The following is a 25,584-nucleotide window of genomic DNA, read 5'->3' as shown; positions in this document are numbered from 1 at the left end:
CCTAGCAGTTGGCGAGGGATGACTGTATATTCAAAGTGTACATTTATCTGTGAGTATCACCATTGATGTAGATAAAGCAAATTCACTTTCCCAAGACTGCATATTCAGCCACTAGCTTATTAGTTTCTATTTGTGGTAGACTATTCAGAAAGACAAATGTGTATCTTATCTGTTTATTCGACTTCTATACCGCCCTTCTAAAAATGGCTCATAGCAGTTTTCTTCCATTGATATTAGTGGAAGCAAAATGCTGTTTTCCTTTGAAAGAAGTTTGATTTGGTACAAATCATAAACTATTGGTCTGTAATCTGGCCCCTCCTTTAGTTGCTTAATCTGTGCTAATCAAGGTGGTAATTGTTTCATTATAAAGATACATTTTCTAGCTCAAGTCTCTGTTTTAAACTAGTATAGGTTTCACTGAAATATCACTTTAGCAAGCACATACAGCAGTCAACACTAAGTTGGAGCCATTTCACACATGGAGTATACTGTGTAAAATGCTTTTGACTGTGAGTGTTAATACTATGAATCTTACATGAGGCAAATGTGTGAAACTGATGTGGCTTCTAGTTAAAAACTTTTCACTTGCTGATTGGTAAAGATGCTAGAGTTTCAAATTTGTATGTTCTTTAATAGCATATATAATGTGGTTATATATGAAATATGAAAATGAAAGTGAATTCACCTGGGAAAACATGCCTTCAGGTACGGTTGTCAGAAATTTCTCCTTAGTGGTTTAAAACGCAAATTGTATATTTTCACATCTCTATTTTTCAGTAACCTGCTTCAGAAAATGTTACATACCTATATTCTTTAAAGAAGAGAGAATATGACCATGCATCTTTGAAATGCTATCTTAGACAGTCCATTCATACTGCTGAAGAGCTCCTGGATCAAAGATAGCAATATTTTTGACAAGAACTATGCTGCTGCATTTCATAGAATACTAAGCAAGCAGTATTCTTAGGACTATGTTGGAAAAAATTCTTTCAGTTGTTGCAGAATTCAGAATATCTTCCATTTCTGTCTCAAAGCATTTGGTTTGGTGATTGTTCTTTAACTCTTGTGAGTTTGCTGTTTTTGGTTTGACTATTGGTGGTTCTTGCTTTTTATGTTTGCTTTATTGTAATTTTGCACTTTTTAGCTTTTTAGCTTTTAATTTGATTGTAAGCTGTCTTGGTCTACATATCATTTGAAATATGAGATATAAGTACCTAAAATGTAATTTTTTTCAAATTTTTCTTCTGCCAAAACAATGTGTCACCCTTATAATTTCAAAATTTTCAGAAATGTTGCTTCTCTTTGCAACAGTGCCCTGTTCAAAACTGAGATTACACAGGATTGGGTTCCATTGACATGTTCTAGTCACTTTATTTTAAGTTGACTATTAAAATCTTGTTTGAGGTATAGTTATCCACTGTGAACATCTGGCTTAAAGTATGTTTTTCAATTAGCCTAAATCAGAAAAATGATTCACAGCAAAGGTGCAGTCCCATTTCCCCCTGTGCTGGAGCTCCTCATTGATGGGTTGTGCAGTGAGCATGCTCGAGACAGGACTGTGATTTTGCTAGGCTAGCTTTCTGCCACCTGAGGTGGTCGTGTTCCCGTTCCGGTCCTGTCTGCTCGAGCTTGCAGAACACTGTTTACAGATACTGTTCTGCTTGGGCTAGCTTTCTTCTTCTAATTTTCTTCACATTTTACTATTGTTGCCTCTCTTATTCCCTCCCCCAGATTGTGCGAGGGTGGGAAGGGAGCTGCCTTAGATTTCTGTTTGGGTTTTTTTGTGTGTGTGTGCCAAATTCCTATATGGTTTCAATTCGGCCCCCTTTTAAACGTATTTTCAGTTTAAAAAATTTCTGTTGGTTCTTTATCATGAAGCGGGTGCAGGCAGAGGATTTGTTGAGGGGTTCCCTGTCTGAGGGCCCTTATTTGACTCGGCTCTGCAGGGCTTGCCTCGTTTTGAGCACGGTTGGCTTCTCTTCCGACGCACTCCGTTCTCGCCATTTTCACTGTTAGTTCTGTAGAGGCTGCTCCGGCTCCAAAAAAGGTGGCAAAAAAGTCGAAGCAACTCAGGGTGCAAGATGAGGCTCCTAAAAAGAGAAAGAAGAGATCATAACTCTCCAGGTTGTGCCTCAGGGAGTGTCTCTTTATTAAGGATAAGTGCCCCAAGCGAAGCTGCGGCACAAAGGAGAGGAGTGTGCTAAGGAAAGGGACAGCAGCGCCTGGTGGGCGATTTCCTGGTGTCCATGCCACTCGTTCTGGGGGCAGAGGGAGAACCGGCTGGTCTGCGCACCCCCCTCCCCCTGTGTCTCCCAGACCGAGCCTGCTGATGCTGCCTGACAAGCCATCGCCTGCGGAGCAACCGTGCATGCTGGCAGATAAGGCGCCTATGTCTCCTGTACTGCCGGAGTCTCCAGCCCAGCCGTCAGGTGGACTGGTGGCTGTGAGTAACACGGTGCCGCTTCCTTCCTGGCCGGCATCCACGATTTCCCCCCCGATGTAGCTGGGTGATTGAAGGCTTTCTTTTTGCAGGCCTGTTTGCCTCTCAGTAATGCGCTGCCATTGGCTCCTGCCGCTTTACCCCCATCCCGGCCAGCAGAGCCCACATTACTCGCTCAGAGGCCCCAGCACACCAGGGCTCCATTGTCCTAGTCGTTACCAGATTCGAGCCCTCGGAGGCAAGCAATTCCTATTTCTGAACATGGCAGGTTTGTGCCTAGAAAAGTGGGGCACAAGCACCAAAAGAATTCATTTTGTTCTTCATCGTCAGAATCTCTACCACCTAAATGGCCTCTTAGACAGTTACCTACACCTGTCTTGCCTCCTGCCTTACCAACCCCTATTGTGCCCCTGCCTGTCTTGCCTTCCCCTCCTGTTGGACCTCTGCCTGCCTCCACAATAGTTCCTATTACTCAGCCTCACGCTCCTGTGTCGTGCCCCCCTCCCCGGCTCCTCCTCATCCCAGACACCCTGTCATTCCTCACAGAGCTATTTCTGATTCCGATTCAACTCCCAAGTCTCCTGGGCCTCTGCAGCCCATTCCTTCGGATAAGGAGGAGGGGGGGTTATCTGGGGAAGAGTTAGTGCAACAGACACACATATCTGCATGTTTATTCACTTCTGCTGACTTCAAAGTGTTGCTTGCTAAGGCAAAAAGAGCGATCATTGACGTGGCACCGGCAGAGCTAGCACAAAACACCCCGGATTTAGATCAGAATGTTTTCCCTTCATCATCCTCGTCTTTGGCCTTGGTGCCATTCCCTTTGCTTTTCCGTAAAGTTACTATGGCAGAGTGGCAGCAGCCACCCTCTTCTAAGCTAGTGGGTAGCTGCCCTAGGAAGCATTATGCGTTCAGGTCAGTTCCTTACTTGCTATCCCCCATATTTATATCCCAGTGGCACAAATGGTGTCTGGTTTATTTTGAATATAGAGGGTCAAGATCAGTTGACGTCTCCTGAGGAGAGGAAATGTGATGGTTTATTTTTAAAAGGTTCACGAAGCTTCCGCAACTGTGATAAAAGCAGCTACTACTAATTCTATTTTTTCTCGGGCTTCCATTATTTGGGCAAAGGAGCTCATCGCCCTAGTTCCTCCTGAAAATGTGAAGCTCTGCCAGGGCATCAATAAGATGGCAAAGGCTGTGGCATTGATGGCAGACACGAGCCTGGATTGCATCCAGCAGACATTCAGGGCTGTGGCTTCAAGGGTTGTGGTTTGGCGGTCTCTCAAGTCATGGCAGGTGGACACCAAGTCCAAATTGGCGCTTATTTCTTCTCCCTTTATGGGAGCTAATCTGTTCAGCCTGTCTTTAGAAGATTTTCAGAGGTGCATTGGTTCCCATAGGTAGTTCCAGAGATTTCCGCTACAACAATTTTCGAGGGTACAGTCGGTCACAGTGGAGACAGCGTTATAGAGGCCCTGCAAGGGCACAAGAGCTCAAGGATCTAGATCTTTCAGCACCAGTAAACAGTTCCCCAAGAAACAATGACCCTGTTCAGGTTGGGGGCAGGCTTCTGAACTTTGCCCCCACCTAGATGTCCACCACCCAAGACCACTGGGTGCTGGACATAATTACCAACAGATACTCCCTAGACCTTAAATCATCTCTGGCCAGGGGATTTCTTGGCCTCAGTGGACTTAGCTGAGGCATACCTTCACATCCCAATCAATTCACTTTACTGGAAATTTCTTCGGTTCTCCTACAATGGACTCCATTATCAATACAGGGCCCTTCTGTTTGGTCTGTCCTCAGCACCGTGGACCTTCATGAAGATCATGATCATGGTTATCATGCACTTGCGCCTGCAGGGGATACACATATACTTGTAACCTCTCTAACTCAGGCCCAGAAGGAGGTGAGAAGGAGGTATGCTGCAATGCCTGGAAGATCATGGTTTTGTGATCAATTCGGACAAGGGCCATCTGGACCACAGATTCTTCAGCACCTAGGAGCGGTGTTCGATATGGATCGGGGTCTGACTTTTCTGTCAGAGGAGTGCAAGGTAAAGATTGCCGCACACATATGCCTACTCCTGTGGTGCCTGTCAGCAGATCTAATGCTCCTGGCTCAGATCCTCAGGTCTGTGGTGGCGTGCATGGAGTGCATTGCCATGGGCAAGGTGGCATTCACATCCTCTGCAGTGGCTCCTTCTCCTGTATGAGGAGCATATCATGGCGGGGATCCACCAGCAAATACACCAGCCCCAGAAAGCCAAAGAATGCTTTCAGTGGTGGTTGTCTCCAGTGATCAACAGATGTCTACCTCTAATCGATCCTCAGAAGATTGTCACATCGTATGCCAGCCTGTCAGGGTGGGAAGCACACTGCCCAAATAGATAGCAATAGCAATAGCACTTACATTTATATACCGCTCTATAGCCGGAGCTCTCTAAGCGGTTTACAATGATTTAGCATATTGTCCCCAACATTCTGGGTACTCATTTCACCGACCTCGGAAGGATGGAAGGCTGAGTCAGCCTTGAGCCCCTGGTCAGGATCAAACTTGTAACCTTCTGGTTACAGGGCGACAGATAGCTCAAGGCATATGGTCCAAGGGGGAAAAGAAAAGGAGCATCTATTGGTTGGAACTTTGGGCTGCCAACTTGGCTCTCATGAAATACTGTCATCTGGTGAGGGGCTCTCATGAATTATTGCATACAGACAACATCACAACCAAGGCCCACATCACTCGCCAGGGCAGCATGCAGTCGAGACTGCTGATGGCAGAAATGAACGATCTGCTATTATGGGCAGAGAAGTGTCTGTCATCCATCACCTCAGCAGGGTGAACAACATGCAAGCAGACTGGCTCAGCCAACAAGTGGTGGATCCCACAGAATGGTCCCTCCATCCACATGTTTTTCAATTGATAGTTTAGCACCTAGGAGTTCCCAATGTAGATCTGTTCGCATCTCACCTCAATCACCAGCTCCTTCGCTTCTTCACCAGACTTCAGTCTCATCTGGCAGGAGTAACCAGTGCTCTCACAGCTGCCTGGCCCAAATGCCACCTCCTTCGCATTTCCACCCACAGCCATCATTACCAAGGTCATTCGGAAGATGGTAGCGGAACGGACACGGGTGATCTGGTTGGCGCCACATTGACCAAAGAGGCCATGGCTTTCGGATCTGGTCTTGTTCTCCACCCATCCATCATGGCGTCTCCCTCTCCGCCAGGATCTTTTGAGCCAAGGTCCCTTGTTATATCCTGAACTAGAATGGCTCCGGCTCTGGGTGTGGATAAACCTTGCAGCCAGAAGTTATACGAAGTTGGTTCAGGACACGATAACTGCAACCCACCGTCCATCTACTCAGCTTATATACCTGTCCACTTGGGCTGCCTTTTCCAGATGGGCTGTCCGCAAACACCTGGATCCGCGGTGTTTTGGAGTTCCTGAGGTGTTGGCTTTTATTCAGTCCAGAATGGATCTTCACCTGCGTCCCAGCATGCTACGTAGACAGGCTTCTGCTTTAGCGTCTGTTCTGGAGATTTCAGATCCGGACACTTCATCCACACATCTCATGAATTTTGAGGGGAGTCTCTAATTTGGCACCTCCGCCTGTCCATTTTCCCTTTTGGAACCTTAAACAGGGTGCTAAATGCCTTAACTCGGTCCCCCTTTGAACTGCTGTTTTCCATCAGCATGAGGCTACTGTCCTACAAGGTTCTAATTTTAGTTGCCATCACCTCAGCCTGGAGGGTTTTGGAACTAGGGGCTTTGTCAGTGAGTAAGGGGGGGTGGTTCCAGCACGATTCGGTTATTCTGATGTTAGAACCAACTCTCATACCAAAGGTTAATACACCCTTTCATTGTTCCCAGGAAGTCATTCTACTTTCCTTCTGCCCATCTCCTGTTCATCACAAGGAGAAACTTTGGCATAAGCTGGATGTCCACAGAACCCTGCGAGCCTATATCGAGTGCACTGAAGGTTCTTGTAAGGGGGAGGGGAGGGCTCTCTGGGCAATACTTTCGTCCTGTCCTGGAAAGGCCCCTTCCTTTACCCGTTTCTGCTGTTCCCCCTCATATCAAAGGTTCTTTGCAAACTGAGGAAGGACTGCTCCAAGGCCATCCTGATAGCCCCTTGGGGGCCCAGGAGGCCTTGATTTGCGACTCCTAAGCGACTGGCAGTAACTTGGGTGTGCCTTCCAGCTCTACTTTGCCTGCTGTCGCAGGAGAAGGGCCGGGTGCTCCATCCGGACATCCAGTCCCTGCACCTGACTGCCTGAAAGATCCTACTGACTTCTCAATGAGACTCAGGGACACTTTGCTGGTGGCAAGAAAGCCTGAAAGACCCTACCAACTTCCCGGTGAGACTCAGGGACATTTTGCTAGTGGTAAGAAAGCCCTTGTCGAGAAAGTCGTATGGACATATTGTAAATGGGCTCATTTGTGTACATTTGCTACTCAAAATGGGTTTGATGTTCTTAATCCATCTGTTCAAAATGTTTGTACCTACAATTATCTCTGAAAGAATCTGGTTTGAAGCTCTCCTCTCTGAGTACATTTGGCGGCCATTGTGGCGCATTCGCCTGCCTCTCAGGTTTCCTGGTTCAAGGACCCCCTGGTAAAGAGTTTTCTGAAGGGTTTATCACATGTTTTACCGGATGACCCTGTTATGTCACCGGCTTGGGATTTGTTGGTGGTTCTGGCTGGTTTGCTGCAACCACCCTTTGAGCCTTTGGCTTCAATTGATCCTCATCTGCTGATGTGGAAGATTGCCTTCTTAGTGGCGATCACCTCCGCTAGGAGGGTGAGTGAATTGTGGACCTTGAGGACTGATCTACTGTACCTGCAGTTTCATAAAGATAAGGTTGTGCTCTGACCGGATGTTCAATTCCTTCCAAAAGTAGTTTCTACCTTTCATCACTCCCTACCACTCACCTGGCCTGTATTCTTTTCTAAACTCTTCATCAGATGCAGAATGCAGGTTACACCATTTGGATATTCGAAGGGCATTGTCATTCTGTGTGCGGAGTGGAGGAAACTCCTTCTCTGTTTGTTCTGTATGATGGACCTCGCAAAGGCCCGCAAGTTTCTGCTCAGTCCCTGTCTAGGTGGATTGTTTCTACTATTGAACTTGGTTACGATTTAGCACATAAACAATTGCCTGTGACAGTTAAGGCACACTCAGTTTGGTCCATGGCGGCTTCTGTTGCCTTTGATCGTGCGGTCCCTTTGGACACTATCTATCAAGCAGCTACTTGGGCTTCGCCCCAATCCTTTATTCGTCATTATACCATTGATGCCAGGGAATAGAATGATGCTAGGTTTGGCAGGACTGTCCTACAGTCTATTTTCAGTTGATGTGCCTCATTTCTTTGAAATAAATACTTGTTTCTGTTTGTTCCCTCTTCCTTGGGTGCTAGCTTGTTATGCGCCCATTGGTGTAAAAGGCAGAGACCACATCAAAGAACTACAGGTTGCTTACCTGTAACTTTGGTTCTTCTAGTGGTCATCTGTCCTTTTACACACCCTCCCATCCTCGTTGGGTCAACTGAAGGAGGACTCCGTGACTGAAGAGAAGTGGCGTATCCGCCACTCCACTTCTCTTCAGTGGCGTATATATAGCGGCTGGGGGCAGGGTTCCTGCCTAAATCAGGAGAACTGAGCTTGTTAAGTTCCGACGAGGGCTCTGCGCAGGCGCATAGCACCATTGGTGTAAAAGGACAGATGTTCACTAGAAGAACCAAAGTTACAGGTAAGCAACTTGTAATTCCTTTCTTCAAAAGGGAAGGGTGCAAAGATTATAACTTCTAATAGTTCTTCCTAGTTCAAGAGAGTGTTGGCAGAAATTTTAGTATGCCTTAAACTTGTCAGTAAGTAAGCTTGTCAGCTTTGAGACATTGGGCTTCTAAGGTACATGCTTGCTGGAAAGAAATACAGTGAAAATTATTCCAGTAATCTGTCTTATGACACATAACTTTGAGTTACTAGCAAAATGTTCTGCACAGATGTTACAGGCTTTCTTGTTTGTTTTTTTAGGGTGTCTGAATTCTGCTAAAAGTGAATGGGCAGTACTTTTGTGTACTATTTGTGTAAGCTGGCAGCACTGGAAATTTAGAATATGGTCTGGTTCTGATCTAAGAACCCATTGTTCATTGGTTCATGGATGAACTACATGCACCTTCTCCCATTGCACCTCCACCCACCACCACCACCTTATTTCTCTTTTGCATGTCTGGCTAAATGCAAAGGTTCCTGATTCGTTAAACCAGTTCCCCTTGATGTCCAAACCAATAAACTGCAGATACATGATCCCATCAAATGGTGATTTGACTTCCGGGATTGTTGGAGTTACTTAAACCACAGTTTCTTGATTTGGACTTAGAACTACAGCACAGTAGTCAGACTACCTGGGCAGCAATATAAAATGCAACACTTGTACTATATCAATCTGGCAGCCCAAACAAGCACTAAAGGATTTATCCATTTGAAGTCTGCTCCCTCATAAAATAACTTCCATCTACAGGTGGCCCTTGTTATTTATCCATGAGGGTTTTGTTCTTGGCTGAAACCATGGATAACAAAGCCGTGGATTATGAGACCTTGCAGCATTCAGAATTGGGTGGTTAGGTTCCTGGAGGCTTTAAAAGGAAATCAGAGAAATCAAGTGCCATACTATGCTCTTCAGGTCTCCAGCTGTCCAGCAATGTCCCTCCAAAGCCGCCAGTTTTGCTAATTTTTCCACAAAAAACCACAGGGAGAATCTTTTTACACAAAAGAACCACCAAATGGCTCCATTTTGCAGTATGGTGGCCTTGGAGGTCATTTATGGCAACCCAGTAGCCATGGATAGGCATATTTCCAGTATTTTTCAAACCATGTTTAGCGAGACCGGGTACTCCAAGACCCAGCCGTGGGTGACGAGGGCCACTTGAGTTCCTTGCTGATCAACAAAATTGAGGCAGCCAAGTGTTGTGTGTCTTTTAATAACATTGCCTATGGAGGGCGTGCTGAAACAGAGCTTATTGTTTTATACTTGCCATCTTTCTTTTTTTTTAGAATAAAGTTTTCTCAGATGTACAGGCTCTTCTCTTTAGTGATTTAACCAGAGCACTAGAAAACAACTCTATTGTGCCTTGTTGCTTGATAAAATAAGCTGTGAAAATGCAGTTATTTTAAGTGTCAGGTGTGTATATCTGGAACTTTCTCACTTCTCCTAGGCTTTTTCATATCTTGGCCTGGATTTAACCTTAAACTGTCTGTCCTAAATTTAGCAACTATGCTTTGTGCAAGCATAATCGGGAAGACTAAATTAAACCTGTGTCAGGGGGTCCTGGGATAAGCACCAGAAAATAGCAAATATTCATAGGGTGATAGTTTCAGATTCTAGTTGAAAATGACTCTTCCTGAGACAGACTTTTAAGCTACTTAGAACTGCCAGAATGCTGATGTCCTTTTTAAAACCTCAGTAGTGCTTTTTAAAATGAACACCTAACTAAAGCTTAATGTATGGAATTTGTGCAGTCTCTGCTTATGGCTTTTACATAACAACAAATAGAAGCACCTTAATTTGTAGCAAAAACACTGGTGTTAAATATATTACAACATACTATACAGTCTAAAGTAAAATACTTGCTTAAAACACAGCATGTTAGCAGAAAGATTGTGTTTTCATACACTGAGCACTCATAAGACATGAGCTCATAAAACATGAGCTGCCTAAAAAACTTCCCACAAACAAACCAAATTTAGTTTTTGTGTTATCTCTCCGTTTTTCAGGGTGAGTGTTCTAATGACAAGGCCCTCTGTTTCTTGTTAACCTTTAAGTGTCACAAATGAAAATGGCACCAGGGTCTCCACAGGCTGCTGTTTAGGGCTGAAGTAGTAAGAAGCTTGACCATGTAGGCCAGAAATATACAACACGAGATATGAAGCTCAGAGTAATGCTAAAGTGTGGGACCTGGCTTATTTCAGGCCTGCTATTCATCGTTTTGGATTCTCCAATTCCCAGATGTGCAGTGATTCATTGCTGCTTCTCAACAATGGGAACAGCACCTCTTATGTGGTCCCAGTTGGCAAGACTGACTCAAAGGATATAGAGCATTAGAGAGGAGATGTACAGTACTAGAATGAATCATCCAAGTTTGTGTGTTAACTCTTTGGGTAGGAGGGACAGGATGTTAATGAGAACATAATATTGAATACAGAAAAGTAAACCTGCAGTTGAGAGCTGAGCAGCATGCGCCTTTCAAATAGAGTAATAAAGATGTATTGCTTTGGGGATTTTAAGAGAGAATGCTGAATGAAGGCAATAGTATGTGAAACATCCTTTCTTCATTCTCATTCAAATGAACAGTAGCAAGGGAATGAGAAACAAATGAAACAATTTCTAAGATGAGTACAAATTAGGTGGAAGTTTCAAATTTGAAACTTGCAATTTAATGTTGGGATCTAATTCAGCTAAATTCAAGTTGATTTATTGGGATTTGTTAGCAGCTATGGCTGCCCACAGGCTTGGGTCTTTGGGGTACATATTCAGTAATTGGAATAAGTTGCTGAAAGCTTCACCTGGTAGACAACATGAGTACAGGGAATGAGATGTTGACACATCCTAGACACCCCTTTTCTCTGTACTTTTGTATTGGACATATGTTAAGGGTGTGTGTTGCAGTTACTAGATGGTGGTAACAAAAGACACAAGTAGCAGGTTTTGGCATATTATCTCTGCTCTTTCTCCTGAATAGATGCTCCAGAGCAATCTGGATGGTATCTCCTAAGTTTTTAATTGTACAAGTGAAACTCGGAAAATTAGAATATCGTGCAAAAGTCCATTAATTTCAGTAATGCAGATTAAAAGGTGAAACTGATATGAGACAGACGCATTACATGCAAAGCGAGATAAGTCAAGCCTTAATTTGTTATAATTGTGATGATCGTACAGCTCATGAAAACCCCAAATCCACAATCTCAGAAAATTAGAATATTACATGGAACCAAGAAGACAAGGATTGAAGAATAGAACAATATCGGACCTCTGAAAAGTATACAGTGTACTGTGCTTGACTGGCCAGCAAACTCGCCTGACCTGACCCCATAGAGAATCTATGGGGCATTGCCAAGAGAAGGATGAGAGACATGAGACCAAACAATGCAGAATTGCTGAAGGCCGCTAATGAAGCATCCTGGTCTTCCATAATACCTCATCAGTGCCACAGGCTGATAGCATCCATGCCACGCCGCATTGAGGCAGTAATTGCTGCAAAAGGGGCCCAAACCAAGTACTGAATACATATGCATGCTTATACTTTTCAGAGGTCCGATATTGTTCTGTTCTATGATAGTTAATAATTGTAGATGGTTATTTTGGAGACACGTCAGCATGAAAAAAAGCAAATATGCTTTTTGTTTTGATGTGTTTTGGCTTTAACCTAGTCCAGAAATGAATTAAGCTACAAATGTCGTCTTCCTCACAGGGTGAATCGGTGAAATATTTCCTGGATAATCTGGACCGGATTGGCCAGTTGGTAAGATTTGCTCCCCCCCCCGCCCATGTACTTCTGTGTACTCTGATACTCAAAGCATGAGACAATGAAGTTTAATTCTGTGCTCTGTATCCCACCACCATCAGTTAGCCATTCCTAGTTCACTCGAGGGTAGGGGGGGGATACTTCTTATCCTAACATTTTCAGCATTTCCCACTTTATGGACCATGTATTCATAATTCTTTCCACATATAAGAACAGGTGTTTTCTCACAGAAAATATTAGGATAAGAAAGTATTTTTGTGTGATAGATTAGGCAATATGGATATAGGCCTTTGAATTACTCCCAAATGGAATCTGTTGCATCCTCTATCAGTCAAAACGTGACTGCTGCATCAGTTCTTGGAATGTCATGAGAGCTGCAGAACCATAGCATTGCTTGAGGAGGATGGTTTTTCTGCTCCTATTGTCAGAAAATGGAAGTAAAACATGAAGACAAGTCTACATCGTTGCTTGAATTGACTGCAACCTTTAGATTCATCTCTTCCATTCATGCTATGTGTAAGGGCAATAAGATGAAACATTCAAAATTTAGCTTATCAGAAACTCCAGGTTTTGTTGCATATGTTGTAAGATTGCTAAACAGATCTTCAAAGGATGCATTCAGGATGCTAAGGAGGCTTCTACGTTATTCAGAGTCCTCCTTCAAATTGAATTGGCTTAGAGCCAGTTCATGCAACCAAACGGTGAAAACTGTTTGAGTGAAAGTGAACTGTTTGTGTGGTAAAGTGACCACGGGATTGCTTTACCATAAATGGAACTTGACTTAACCCACATTTTCCAACCTAGTGAGTTATGTGAGATTGCTCCTTAGATACTTCTCTTCCACCTTCCCTCTTCCCAGGTCCTGTGTCCTGATCTGCTTAAATAGTAGGCCTGTGTATTGCAATGTCCAGTTCCGATAAACTTGTATCTCTGCCACCCTTGGTGCCATGCAGAGGTACAGCCAGTTTCACACAGTACCTGCCACTTCACCACTAGGGGTGCCTCTTCTACAGAACCAGAGCCCACAAGTATGCCTAGAAAGGCATTTGGGGACATCTGGGAAGTGTAGTTCCTCCCAGTGAAAGTAACATCCCTGTGAGTTCTGGTTCAGTAGAAAAGTCTCCCCTGGTGCTGGAAACGGCAGGTACTGTTCTGGGAGTACCCACCTTTGTGTGATATCAGGGGGTGTTACACATCAGAATCAGATATTCTGACATACCAGCCAACTAAACAGAGCCAACTCTTGGTCTATTTGACACCTTATCTTTTCCCTATTCCCCTCTGTATCTCTTTACAGAACTATTTTCCCAGTAAGCAAGACATCTTGCTGGCTAGAAAAGCTACCAAGGGGATTGTGGAGCATGATTTCATCATAAAGAAGATTCCTTTCAAAATGGTGGACGTAGGTGGGCAGAGATCTCAGCGTCAAAAGTGGTTTCAGTGCTTTGATGGAATAACATCTATATTATTCATGGTCTCCTCAAGTGAATACGACCAGGTCCTCATGGAAGACAGACGCACAAATAGACTGGTTGAATCCATGAATATCTTTGAAACCATTGTCAACAACAAGCTCTTTTTTAATGTCTCCATCATTCTGTTCCTTAATAAAATGGATCTCCTTGTGGAGAAGGTGAAGAGTGTCAGCATCAAGAAGTACTTCTCAGACTTCAGAGGTGATCCTCATAGGCTGGAAGATGTTCAGCGTTACCTGGTACAGTGTTTTGACCGAAAGAGGCGGAATCGCAGTAAGCCCCTCTTCCATCACTTCACCACAGCCATAGACACTGAAAACATCCGTTTTGTGTTCCATGCTGTAAAGGATACAATCCTTCAGGAAAATCTTAAGGATATAATGTTGCAGTGAAAGAAAACTGTCTTCCCTCCATTCAAACCTACCCTCGTAGGCCCAAGTATTACCTTTGTGGCCTTCATGGCAGGTTTTCTGAAAGATCCCTGCTGTTTCCTTGGCTCAGAGAGGCTGCAAATAGCCAATCCAGACAGAGGAGCAACATGCAGAAGAACTGTGACAACTCAAGCTAGCTACTAAAACACATAACTAAAAACACTACTGAAACAGTGGTTATTGTGAGTGGGGCGCTGCCTTTTGAACACTGAATAACACTACCGCCTTCTGCCTTTTTGGAAAAAAGAGCCCTAAATTTGAAACATAACGTAAAAGAGTTCTGTGTGTTTAATGTTGTTGTACAACAGTGCCAGAATTTGCTGGCCGTAAAGCCTGTCTGCCTCAGTAGTTTTGGGTGCTGAATTTAACTCATGTTAACATAGTTTACTCCATAGTTGATATTTGTATTTGGAGAATACATTGCAATATAGTCTCACAACTCTGAGATCAATATCCAGGTTTGGCTCATATAACAATTGCCTGCCAAGATGGCTGGCTGCCCACCTCTTACCTGAAAGTCTCCAGCTTCCCTCGTGTGGAATTTCAGAACTGTAAAAGGAACTTAGCTGGCCACATAAGTAAGTTTCTTCTTAGCAGTTGGCCTCAAAGGGAGCAGAAATCCAGGCCTGGGTTGGTGCAACACAAGGCTTACTTTGCACTACATGTACAGTGTTTGCTGCACCATGGGAAATGAGACTTCCATGTGGTAGAAGTTCAGGGTGGTGCTGAGACTGCTCCGCATAGAGTGGACATCTTCAAGACTGATCCCACACTTAACAGTTGGAAAGATATGAAAGCTCTTTCTGCTCGACAGGACAGTGTTATCAGTCTCTAATAGTACGGATGCTACACATTAGTCAAATGTCTGGGAAGCCATGGCTGTTCATGACACAGAAGTCAAATGCTCTTGAGATTCCCACTGTACAGCTGCCCTGAGCTTGGACAGAAGGAGCCTGCTTTGAACTAATTCTTAATATGTTGTAGGTGTTTGTTAGCCTATATAATACACACTTAAAATATTGTAAACTGGCGGGCCTAAGTTGCTCCTTTCAGGCTACTACAGAGTATGTGTGAATTTGCAGGAGGTTGTGAATAACATTGATGTGAACTTTTTTAAAACTCTAAAATGCTGAGCTTAACTATGGGTGCCTTTTCAGTGTGTACAGACACTTTACATGCTCTGATATGAGGTATGTATAACCAAACTAAGACCTGCTTTTTCAGTGCCATAGTCTTTTTTCTTTTTTTTAAATTCAGGGATCTTTTTAAACACAAGAAATGTTTACTATGCTGTTGGTACCGCAGTTGCCATAATAACATCTAAAGGGCTAGTCTTTCATAAAGCACACATTGGAATGCTGTAGTTTACACCCTTTGGGACAACCATGTCTTAAATGTGGGGGGAAACTCCAGGCATTCACGCCACAAGTTACATTCACCTAAAAAGGAAATCTGTTGTAACTTCTGCTTGGACAAAATCTAGTTTTTTCCCCTCTGTGTGGATTACTCACGTTTATATAAGCATGTTTTGTGTGGTGTACCATACTTTGTGAACCAGGAATCTCATAGTGATGTTTTTTGGGCACAAGCAAGCCACATCCTGGAAATGAGAATATTTGTCTCCTAAACTTTTATATAAAACTAAAACACTAGTAAGGCAGCAGCCATCTGCTGGTTTCATTACATATCATGTAGCCTTTTGAGGCTACATTATGTTTGGGAAGTGACTTGGTGACATTTGTCTTATTCTTTTAGAACCAATTACTCTATTTTCCACATCTACTTCTGGAAAAGAAAATAATGTTGCCATTTTGCTATGAATCTTCTAAAGCTTGGCTGGCTCTAAGTGACTTGTCAGGAAATAGAGGGGAATGCAACGCAACTGTGATTGCCCATTTCTTGATAAGCTAGAATGAATGCTTTAAACTGCTTCACCTCTTGAAAATACAAAGAGGACTTGCAACTTTCATTTCTCAAACCTTAAATTCTCCCTGCCACATGGCAAATTGCTGTTGGAAATGGACTAGTTTCTAAAGCAGTTTGATATGGCATATGTATTTGTTTTTAAGGAGGGGGGAATCAGTGTTCCCATTGGACACGCCCACAATCTTGGACATGCCTAAAGTAGTTCTTTCTGGATTCTATCCACTAAATGTTAACTTTGCTCCACAGCAAAGCCTCTTTGATAGACAATTGTGCTTTACTCTTTTGGCTTTCTAAACGTGCCTGAGTTTTACATATGAATCTTAGTTTGGCCTTAAGTGGCATACAGGAGCACAATCTTTTATAACAAATATTTAAAATCTTAACTATGCTACTATTTTGCATTTTAAAATAAAAATCAAGAGCTATAACACTCTAGTTCTCAAACTGTTTTAAGTTGCAACTGTGTACCCAAAAGTGTGCATGTTTTGTAAAAGAATGGCTCTTCCTTCATTCTTTTGGTATGATGAGAATCCCTTGCAGCACCAAATGTACTTGATCACAGCAGATTTCACTAGGTTGAATTTGACATAATTTGGTGGCAACCCCTACAGACATTAGATACGGTTAATATGTTTTAACATGGTTAATACCAGCTTTCCTTCTCGTCCTTTTTGCCCTTCTGATAGGTCATGGTCATAGCTGTAAACTTTGTGTTTGACATTGCAGTTGAAGCTTGTTGCCTAAGCTTTTTCGTGGCTCCACCAGTGTGTGTACACATGGTCTGTCAAGCGTGTATCTGTTTCAGGATTCTCAGTGACACCTCCGTTTTGATCATCCTTGCTAGTCCGAGTTGTTTAACAGTTTGATTTGAACACAGAAGGGAAACCTACCCTTAGCACTTGATGTACAACGTGTGCCAAAATGCATGCTTACTCTATTTGCAATCCCATCATATTGGGTGCTCTGCAACCACCTAATTTCCCTTCTTTTTTTCTCTTGCCAAAGCAACAAGACATTTGCCTTTAACTGTTATCCTTGAAAACACTTAGTCTGAAGTGTAATTAGAGGGAAGGGGAAGGATTTGTAGAAGGAAGAATCATTGCTACGATTCTTACTGGCCAGGAAATGGGTTACACGTAGGACAATCTGCTAAAGGCCTTGAACTTACACTTCAGTGTGCTTTGTACCAAATAAATAGTCTTGAGCTATTGGTGGTGTTTCTCATTTATCAGAGGAAGGTTACTCTGAAGGGTGTACCACTGAATATGGCGTGTGTTTTAGCCAAGGACAAAGAGAGGAAATGCTTCCCTCTTGTCATTAAAAAATAAAATAAAATTCTGATGTTGTAAAACCATTTATGTATATAAACACTTCAGAAGCAAGGCCTTGGGGAAACTTGCAGTTTTTATTTGTGGAAAGAGTGGTGTTTGTGTGAGTTTGATTGCTGTGTTACTCTGCAGCATGAGCAGTATTTAACACAAGTCAGCCAATGCCAGAAAAGATTCTGAGGTTGCCAGTTTTTGTTTCAGCCTAGACAGCTTTTTATCAGCTAAAACATTGGTTCTCAAACTTGGTTCCCCAAATGTTGTTGGAATACAACTCCCATCACCTGTAACCACCTTCTGTTCATTGAGGCTGGGGATGACGGGAGTTGTAGTCCAATATCTGGGGACCCCCCACAAGCTAAAGTATTTCACAAACTGCCTTTCCCAGCATACTTCTAACACCGAATTAACAGTTATGCTGCCTGCAAAATGAAAAGGAAGTGTGCCAAGCTATTTTTGGATCCATTCCAGAAAAGGAAAAAACCCTGCCTACCATTTCAGGCAGTAGTTGCTATTTATTACTATTAAATATTTTTATACTGCTTTTCAACAAAGTTTTCAAAGCAGTTTACATAGCAAAAAGCTGTGGGGGGAAATGGCCCATGCCTTGTATGGATGAGCAGGTGGTATTTGCATCACAAATTCTTCTCACTAAATTAAGGAACCTCCTCAGTGGACCAGCAACAGATTTAGATTTCACTGTTCTAACTTCCATTGTGTTGGAACTGGAGCACATGTTGCTGCCACAGAACACTAAGATTTCCTACATGGCCATCTGCCCAGTAGGTGAAAAGTTGCAACTGAGGAGTAGCGAAAGCACTGCAGGGATACTATTTCTGGGTTAATTCTGTAATGCCTGAATGCATCTCTCCCTCAAGACTCGGTTGACCTCGAGCAGTTGCTCCAAAAAGTCAAAGCGTAAGTTGGACCAAATAGCCACTCAAGGAACAAATACTTAAAGCAGTGATTCTCAACGTTGGGTCCCCAGATGTTATTGGACTTCAACTCCCATAATCCCCAACCAAAGGCCACTGAGGCTGGGGATTATGGGAGTTGAAGTCCAATAACACCTGAGGACCCAAGTTTGAGAATCCCTGACTTAAAGCATCACATTTGTTCATGTATGTATAGTGAGAAAGTAGTTGCCTTGGCTTGACACTGAGATATACAGGTCAAGGTAAATCACTTTGATTTACCAAAGTATAGTTTGTTTGGCTGGCTGGCTTAGAATTGGACCTCCTGATATGTCAGAAATAGTGGGGAGGACTTTTCAAAGGGGCTCTTAACCCAACTGAATGGATGTGAAACAGACTGCACAGAGCGTTGCAGAAAACCAGGCTCTCTTGAACTGAGTTGCGCATGAGCTACAAATCACTCTGGCCATGGTCGACTTTCAACTCAGTTTGGCTTTGGCTCTTTGGGCTTATTCACATGGCCCAGTTCAGGCTGGTTTGGAATGAGTTTGGCTTTAAATTAGCACACTATGAAGCACTGCCAGTAGGTTCACCTGTCAGTGTCTGTGTGACGTTAGGGCACAGCAGCTGACTGGTGTCCCGGCATTTGGGGGATGTGGTGAACTAGTGCCTAGCACCATTATCCAGGCACCAATTCAAACCAGGCTGACAAGGGAAAAAATTAATTCAGCCTGTTCTGAGCCATGGGCAAACGGTTGTATGAAGTGACCCTAAGTTTTCAAAGGTACTCTTTAAATGGTTTTCATTTGGTGGAGAGGGGGAGATACAGGCTTACTCAGTTGTCGGCCATTCTCGGATTCGGTTTAGCTTTATTCATTAAGCAGTTATCTAGGGGTCTGGCTTACATCCCATAGTTCAGCTCTCTGTAGCTAGCTTGAAAATCACAGCCCAAACGCAAGAACTGTACTGACCTCTGTGTATGGCTTTCTGGGGATGAGCCAAAATCTATTGTTGGAAGGGAGAGGAAAGGATTTAGTTTCTAAATAGGTTTTCAAGCACTGCTGCTTCAACACTGACAGTCTGTGTGTACTGAGACAAAATGCCATCAATGGAGAGTCTGTATGCTTTGATGACTGTCTCCAGAAGCAGGGCTTGGCTGCTTATTAAAACAACATATTGGCATCACTGTAGCTATTGGCACACACATTATAAATCTTTTCTCCCCAACTTGCCTATTTGTTTATAACTGGGACATGCAAATTCAGGCTTCTTCCAGAGCGGTGTAGAGGCTTTGGCCAGACAGAAAGCCTAGCATGCTTCCTTAAAAATAAAAAATAAAAACGGGGGGGGAACCCCTGCAAGTGTCTCTCAAGATACACGCACACAAAATGAAGCCCTAAATGGCTGGAGCCCTGTGTACCTCCACGATGGCTTGCTTCGTATTGTGTTCCACTGTGGCTTTTAAGTTGATCCAAGACTGCCAAGTTCAGACTGCAGGGACACACAGTGGTGTTCTTGGGGTCTGTTCTGGTGCAAGTCTGTTCCCCTAAAGTTCTATTGGAGCCTGGCCTACATGCCTTCTGGAAGCACTGTGAGAGCGAGAAGAGCTGAGCACTGTGGGTGAGCAACTGGATGTCTGAACGTGGCCCCCCCATACACGAACAAAAGGCTACCTGCACACACGGACACAGGAAAAAGTCTCACCCTGACATACTAGTTTAGTGTATGCAGGGTGTACATCCTAAACCCCGCATAAAACACTTAAATAGAAAATGATGTAGCTCAGCAACAGCTACATCACAGGCATCTTCCCTTGCTCTCTTTAGAGGCAATGGAGATAAAAGATTTGCCTTGGCATAAGTCGGGGGTTCCCAAACAGGGGTATTAGTACCCCAGGGTGCTTGAAGGGCTCCGGTGGGGGGTACCCTGAGCCCTCCTGCCTCCCAACACCGCAGCTGTACCATAGGTTCCCCAACTGAGGATGGGACAAGTTTATTTGTCCCATGTTTACAAGTTTACTGGAATAACCTCTCTCATAACGATAACATTTACGTGTGTGTGTGTACACTCTAAAAATCTCTATGGGGTACCTGAATTGAAGGATTGTGACATAAGGGGTACACATGTGTGTTGGGGTTTTAAAAAACCCACAATTGGGATCCCCTTGACAGAAGTGGTCCTTGGCCTGTTCGGTTCTTATTGGCTTGGGGTGGTTGAGATGGCACATTAAGCGGACACAAGCACTGCCTGGCCTTGATGGTATGGCTGAGAAGTGTCTTGTATTGGGTAATTGCTCCTAGGGATCTCATGGGCAAAGCAAGATTGGAGCCAAGGGCCACCTCTGCTCACACTTAACTCATAAATCCGGTTCTCTCTAGAACTATATTCTATGAAATATTAGGAATCTTCAAAAAACTATTTTGGGTAGAAAAGGCCTGTGTTTGCTTAGCCTTGATTTCTACCTATTCAGAGGAAATGAATACTGAAAGATGGTGACAGTTCTAATAATGAGATGAAAGGGCTGCAACTCATAGCACTGTAGTGGTATTCTTGAATTGTATTCTTTTAATTGGTGGTCTTTTTGTGAGCACTAAAAGAGCATCCCTAATACTCTGTGGCCTATTGCTGTAATAGCATCTGTTTATGAAAGCTGTGTATTAGATTTAAAATGTGTTTAAAATGTACTTTATCGCTTTGAATTGGCTTACTGTTTTGTATATATGAATTTTGTAAGTCTATTAAATCATGGCTTGTTATGACTCTGCTTGAGTGCCTGCAAATCAACTCGACTTTCATTGGGGAAACATTTATAACATTTGGGGTCAGCAACCAGTAGCCCCTGGGCCAAACCATACCACCTCAAAGACTGGAGTCCCACCTGCCAATCACTGGCTTTCTTTCCTTGTCATGAATTGGAGGCTAATCTCAATTTCCATCTTGCCTTTCTACAGTGTGTCACAGTAAAACTAAATACCATAAATACAAATTATGAACAAGTCACTAAAAAAAATAAAATAAGAAAATACTGATTAAGTGAATGCTTTGTTCCAGTGAGCACTCTCACTGGAAGGATTCTGTCCTACCCAGGAGCGGTGAAAAGGGGTCCTACCTACCATGAGCCTCTCACACGATCACTTCCTCCACTTCCCACCTTGGTTTTTACTCAGATGATCACAAAACAGATGTGTGCACAGCTCCTGAATCTGGGTAGGATGCTTGCCCTACCCTATTGATGATCATGAGATCAGCCCTACTGTGAATTTAAACCCAGATTGGATGTAATGCAAGAACTCGTGCTTGAATGTCATCACACAATCCCAGTGGAATTGATTTGCCTGCTTTGAGTTGGGTTGGTGCTCCCTTGACTCTGCAATTACTGCTGCAGTTTGCAGAGTACATTTCTTGAGTCAGGATTTGAGCATTCTCACTTGGAAGCCACTCAGTGGGTCTCTAGTGAGCTGTGACTGAGCCCCACTGTGCTAATTAGGCAGGCTCCATGTTCAGGATGGAGCCCACCCCCCAGCTGGCCCAGTGTGGGGCCTCTCTCTTCCCCATTATGCTGAGCAACAATGGGGCTCTGTGTGCCCTGCTCAGAATTGTGTGACCCACCCCATCAGTGGCACAAGCAGTTGTTTTTACTTTCCCAGCCTGAGATGTGGGCTGGAGTGGCGAAGGGGGTCCTCGGCTAATCAACGTTGAACTTGCAACTTGGACAACTACACCTATTTTCTTCCTCGACTTACAGATTGCTTGGCCTCCTTCCTAACTGGCTTATTTTACGAAGCAAACGTGATTTGCAAAACAGGATCCTTGGCTCTAACCAAGACAGTTGCCACTACCTCCTGCTTGCACCCGAGTAAGCTCATACAGATCCTTGTCCCAGCTTCTGGTTGGCCAGCTCTCCTTTGCTCCCGATGGTCCTTCTTGTCCAGGGTCTACAGCAATGCTTGCTTAGATCCCCTGGGTTCACTGTCCTTCCATGGTGAGGTCTGTTCTCTGCCCCATTCTGCATTTCAGGAACTTGTTCTCATATCTCCACACAGTGATATTTCATGGGTGTAGGACTGGAGGTGGAAGCCATGTGGTCTCGGGTGTGGGCTGTCTGTGGAAGGATATCAGAGACTGCCTTTTGTGCGTTTAGGAGTGTTTAGGGTTTTTGCTACTTGTGGAGTGCTTTGTCATGGGCTTGTGCAGTTCTATGCAATCTTCTGTTCTCAGTTAACATTCTCCTGCCTTTTGGGAGGCCGGTATTTAATTTAATTTAAACTCTTTATACCTCACCCCTCCAGTAAACTATTGTACAGGGCGGCTTACGGCATTCATAAAATAGTTGCAATATAAAACTTTAAATCTTACTCATTTTTATTGTTCAAAGACCAAGTTGAAACCATATTTAAAAGTTATAAATTTTTAAAGTTTGAAATTAGAAGTTTATAAACAAGAGCCAAAAGCTAAGGAACCGACCCGATCTTGCAGCAGATAAAATGTTTAAAAGCCTCTGTAAAAAGAAGTGTCCCCCAATTATTGGTAAAAAAAACACGGAGGGAGGGAGCATCGCGAAGCTCTTCTAGTAGGGCATCTCAGAGCTGAGGGGCCATAACCGAAAAGGCCCTGTCTCTAGTCCCTGCCAGCCAGATTTCCATTAGTGGGGGGTGAGTGGGTGGGCTGAGCATGGTCTGAGAGTGGAGTCTTTTAAGGAGGAATCCTGACACTGAGGGAAGGAAGCTATCAAGCTCCATCACGCCTTCACTCTTCCCATTTCATGCTCATCTCCCACCCACCTAGACTCCACATCAGGTCTTGCGTAAGTACTTTGCACAACTCCTAGCTTGGCCGTCTGCAGGCCTGGGCCTTCTGGCTGCCTCAGTGCTCACTGGAGAATAGCAGCATTGCTTCGGTCCAAAGGCACTCATCTGGCATCCTGTCCAAGGCAACTGCCTTGTGGTCAATGGCAACTACTCCTAGGTGAAACTGCGTAACTAGAATCTCGGATTGCTTGTAAAAACTAGAATGTTAAGGGAGAGAGCCTGGTGTTCTCATTCACATACTTGTTTTGAATTTTGAGGATTGTTTCGGGGGAGCATCTGGAACATGGAAGGCTGCCATTTACCCAGTCAGACCGTTGCTTCATCTAGCTCAGTTTTGTCCAAACAGACTGGCTTCTTGCAAGGTTGCCAGCAGGAATCTCTCTCAGCCCTCTCTTGAAGATGCCAGGGAGGGAACGTGGAACCTTCTGCCTGTAAGACTGCAGGTGCTCTTCCCAGAGTGGCTCCATCCTCCTAAGGGGGATTTCTTACAGTGCTCACAAATGTCTCCCATTCAAGTGCAAACCAGGCTGCACCCTGCTTAGCAAAAGGGACAAGCCGCGCTTGCTACCACAAGACCAGCTCCCCTTCCCCTTTCTGGAGTGGCACAATTCCTCACTCGTTTCATCACGAAGCTGTCCATCTTCTGTGGGTTTTTTGTTTGTTTGCTTGCTTTGCTTTGCTCTCCAATCAGCCTGCAGATTTGGGGGTGGGGTGGGGTGTCTCTGCTATGAATGCCTGCTGTGCAGTAGATATGAACCCCTATGAGGCTTCTTGAGCGGATCGTGAGCCTATGTCTTGAACACGGATTCCGACCCCGAGGAAGCCTGCAGGGTGTCACTGCTTTCCCTCCCTCCACAGTTCTTGCTGAAAGAGGTGCCAGCTCGATTCCCTTGCATGGTGAAGCAGTTGCCATAGCAACCGCGAGAGGGCTGCAAATACTCTGGCTGACGAGGGAGGCGCAGACACATCTCTGCCTTAGCTTCTAGTTTTAGCGTTGGCTGATAATTTCGCTTTTATCTAATCTCACTGTTTACTTTAGAAGCCTCTCTCTCTCTCTCTCTCTCTCTCTCTCTCTTTTCCTTCCCTGCGGCCTCTGTCCGTGTCCGTCCCAGTTTTACACGTAGTTGCTGTTGGATTTTGAAGTGCTTGCCAGTGCGGCCTCAGTGGCAGAGATGCTTTCCCACAAAACCGGATTTCAAACACATGTAAACACTGGCAATATTTGAGCAACCCGTAGGGGGCAGCAGCAGCACAGTTCGCTCTCCGATGGCTTCCAGATGTACAGCTTGGGGGTGGGGGTGATGGTTCCATCCAGTCCTTGACACCATTAGCTGTCCTGCATTAATGCACCAGCAAAATCCTTATTTTTTTTTTCCCCTTGTGTGATTTTACTATTTGTCTAATAGCTATATAAATTATAACATTGGGGAGGCTATTCCAGAAACGAGGTGCAGCCAGCAAAAAGAGCCCCTGCAAGAAGAGATGCTCTTCCCAAAGCGGCCCCATCCCCTAAGGGGAATATCTTGCAGTGCTCGCATGTAGTCTCCCATCCAAATGCAAACCAGGGCAGACCCTGCTCAGCAAAGATGAAAATTCATGCTCGCTACGTAAGACCAGCTTTCCTCCCATCTCCTAAAGGGCCCTCCCAGCATGGAGAACAGTGCAGTATTGTGCAGAGGCCAGCACAGTGGCTCATCGAAGGGGTTTTGTTTGTTTGTTTTGCGAATGTTGCCCCCACTTGAAAAACAGTGAAGATCACTGTCTGAAGTACAGAAATGGGTAGCGGGTTTATCTTCAGCAGCTTTCTGGGCTGCCGGAGCAAAATGACACCCAAGGCAGGGGAATAACTGCAGGTTGGAGTCCTTGGGTCCTTAGCTGTCAGACTACAACTCCCATCATGCACAGCCACAGAAGCCAAAGGCCCTTAGGAGTTGTTGTCCAATAGCATCTGGGCACCCACATTGGAGAACCCCTGCCATAAGGCTTTCTAAACTTGGGTGGTCAGGAAATCAGCCCTCTAGGGGCAAGTATAACAGCCTTCTGCACATCCGGGAGTCCATTTTCCAGAAAGGGCTCCATGGCCCAGAAGGTGATTTTGCAGCACCGCCTGACTCCCTCGCCAGTAGTCAGGCCCTCTAAGTCAGCAGCACCCGACTGACAGGAAGTGTCAGAGCTTCATATCTATGAAGGACATGCATTTGGATCTGGCCAGGATTTCAACATCGGAAGCTGCCATATACTGAGTCAGACCCTTGGTCTATCTAGCTCAGTATTGTCTTCAGAGACTGGCAGCGGCTTCTCCAAGGTTGCGAGCAGGAGTCTCTCTCAGCCCTATCTTGGAGATGTTGCCAGGGAGGGAACTTGGAGCCTAGATGCTCTTCTCAGAGCGGCTCCATCCCCTGAGGGGGAATATCTTCCAGTGCTCACACTTCTAGTCTCCCATTCATATGCAACCAGGGCGGACCCTGCTTAGCTAAGGGGACAAGTCATGCTTGCTACCACAAGACCAGCTCTCCTCTGTTGAGAGTGGTTGACCAGCTTCCTATGTTCCTATGATGGAGCCCTCTTTTAAGAGCTCTAGGAGGAAAGTGCCAGGAAGGGCTAAACCTTCCAGCACTGTGTGCACACTCCACCCCAGCACTACCCGGCGAGAACAGTCACCTTCACATGATGCCCGGGCGATTGTGCAGATGATTTAGCTTGGTCCAAAGCTTCACAGAGGCCCGGTCAACAAT

The 25,584-nt window shown here is 44.5% G+C and overlaps 1 protein-coding gene across 1 annotated transcript in view; it reads left to right on the top strand.

Annotated features, from left to right (window-relative positions):
- Positions 1-20,800, top strand: part of GNA12 (G protein subunit alpha 12) — a 44,930-nt gene extending 24,130 nt beyond the window's left edge. Inside the window, exons 3-4 of the mRNA XM_053276122.1 lie at positions 11,917-11,967; positions 13,268-20,800. Of these exons, the coding sequence (XP_053132097.1) occupies positions 11,917-11,967; positions 13,268-13,837 (621 nt within the window). The 3' untranslated portion in view covers positions 13,838-20,800. The remainder of the gene's footprint in view (positions 1-11,916; positions 11,968-13,267) is intronic.
- The last annotated feature ends 4,784 nt before the right edge of the window (positions 20,801-25,584 follow it).

This window comes from Hemicordylus capensis, chromosome 13 (assembly GCF_027244095.1).
Source record: "Hemicordylus capensis ecotype Gifberg chromosome 13, rHemCap1.1.pri, whole genome shotgun sequence".
NCBI lineage: Eukaryota > Metazoa > Chordata > Lepidosauria > Squamata > Cordylidae > Hemicordylus > Hemicordylus capensis.
This window is presented reverse-complemented; position numbering and strand designations above follow the sequence as displayed.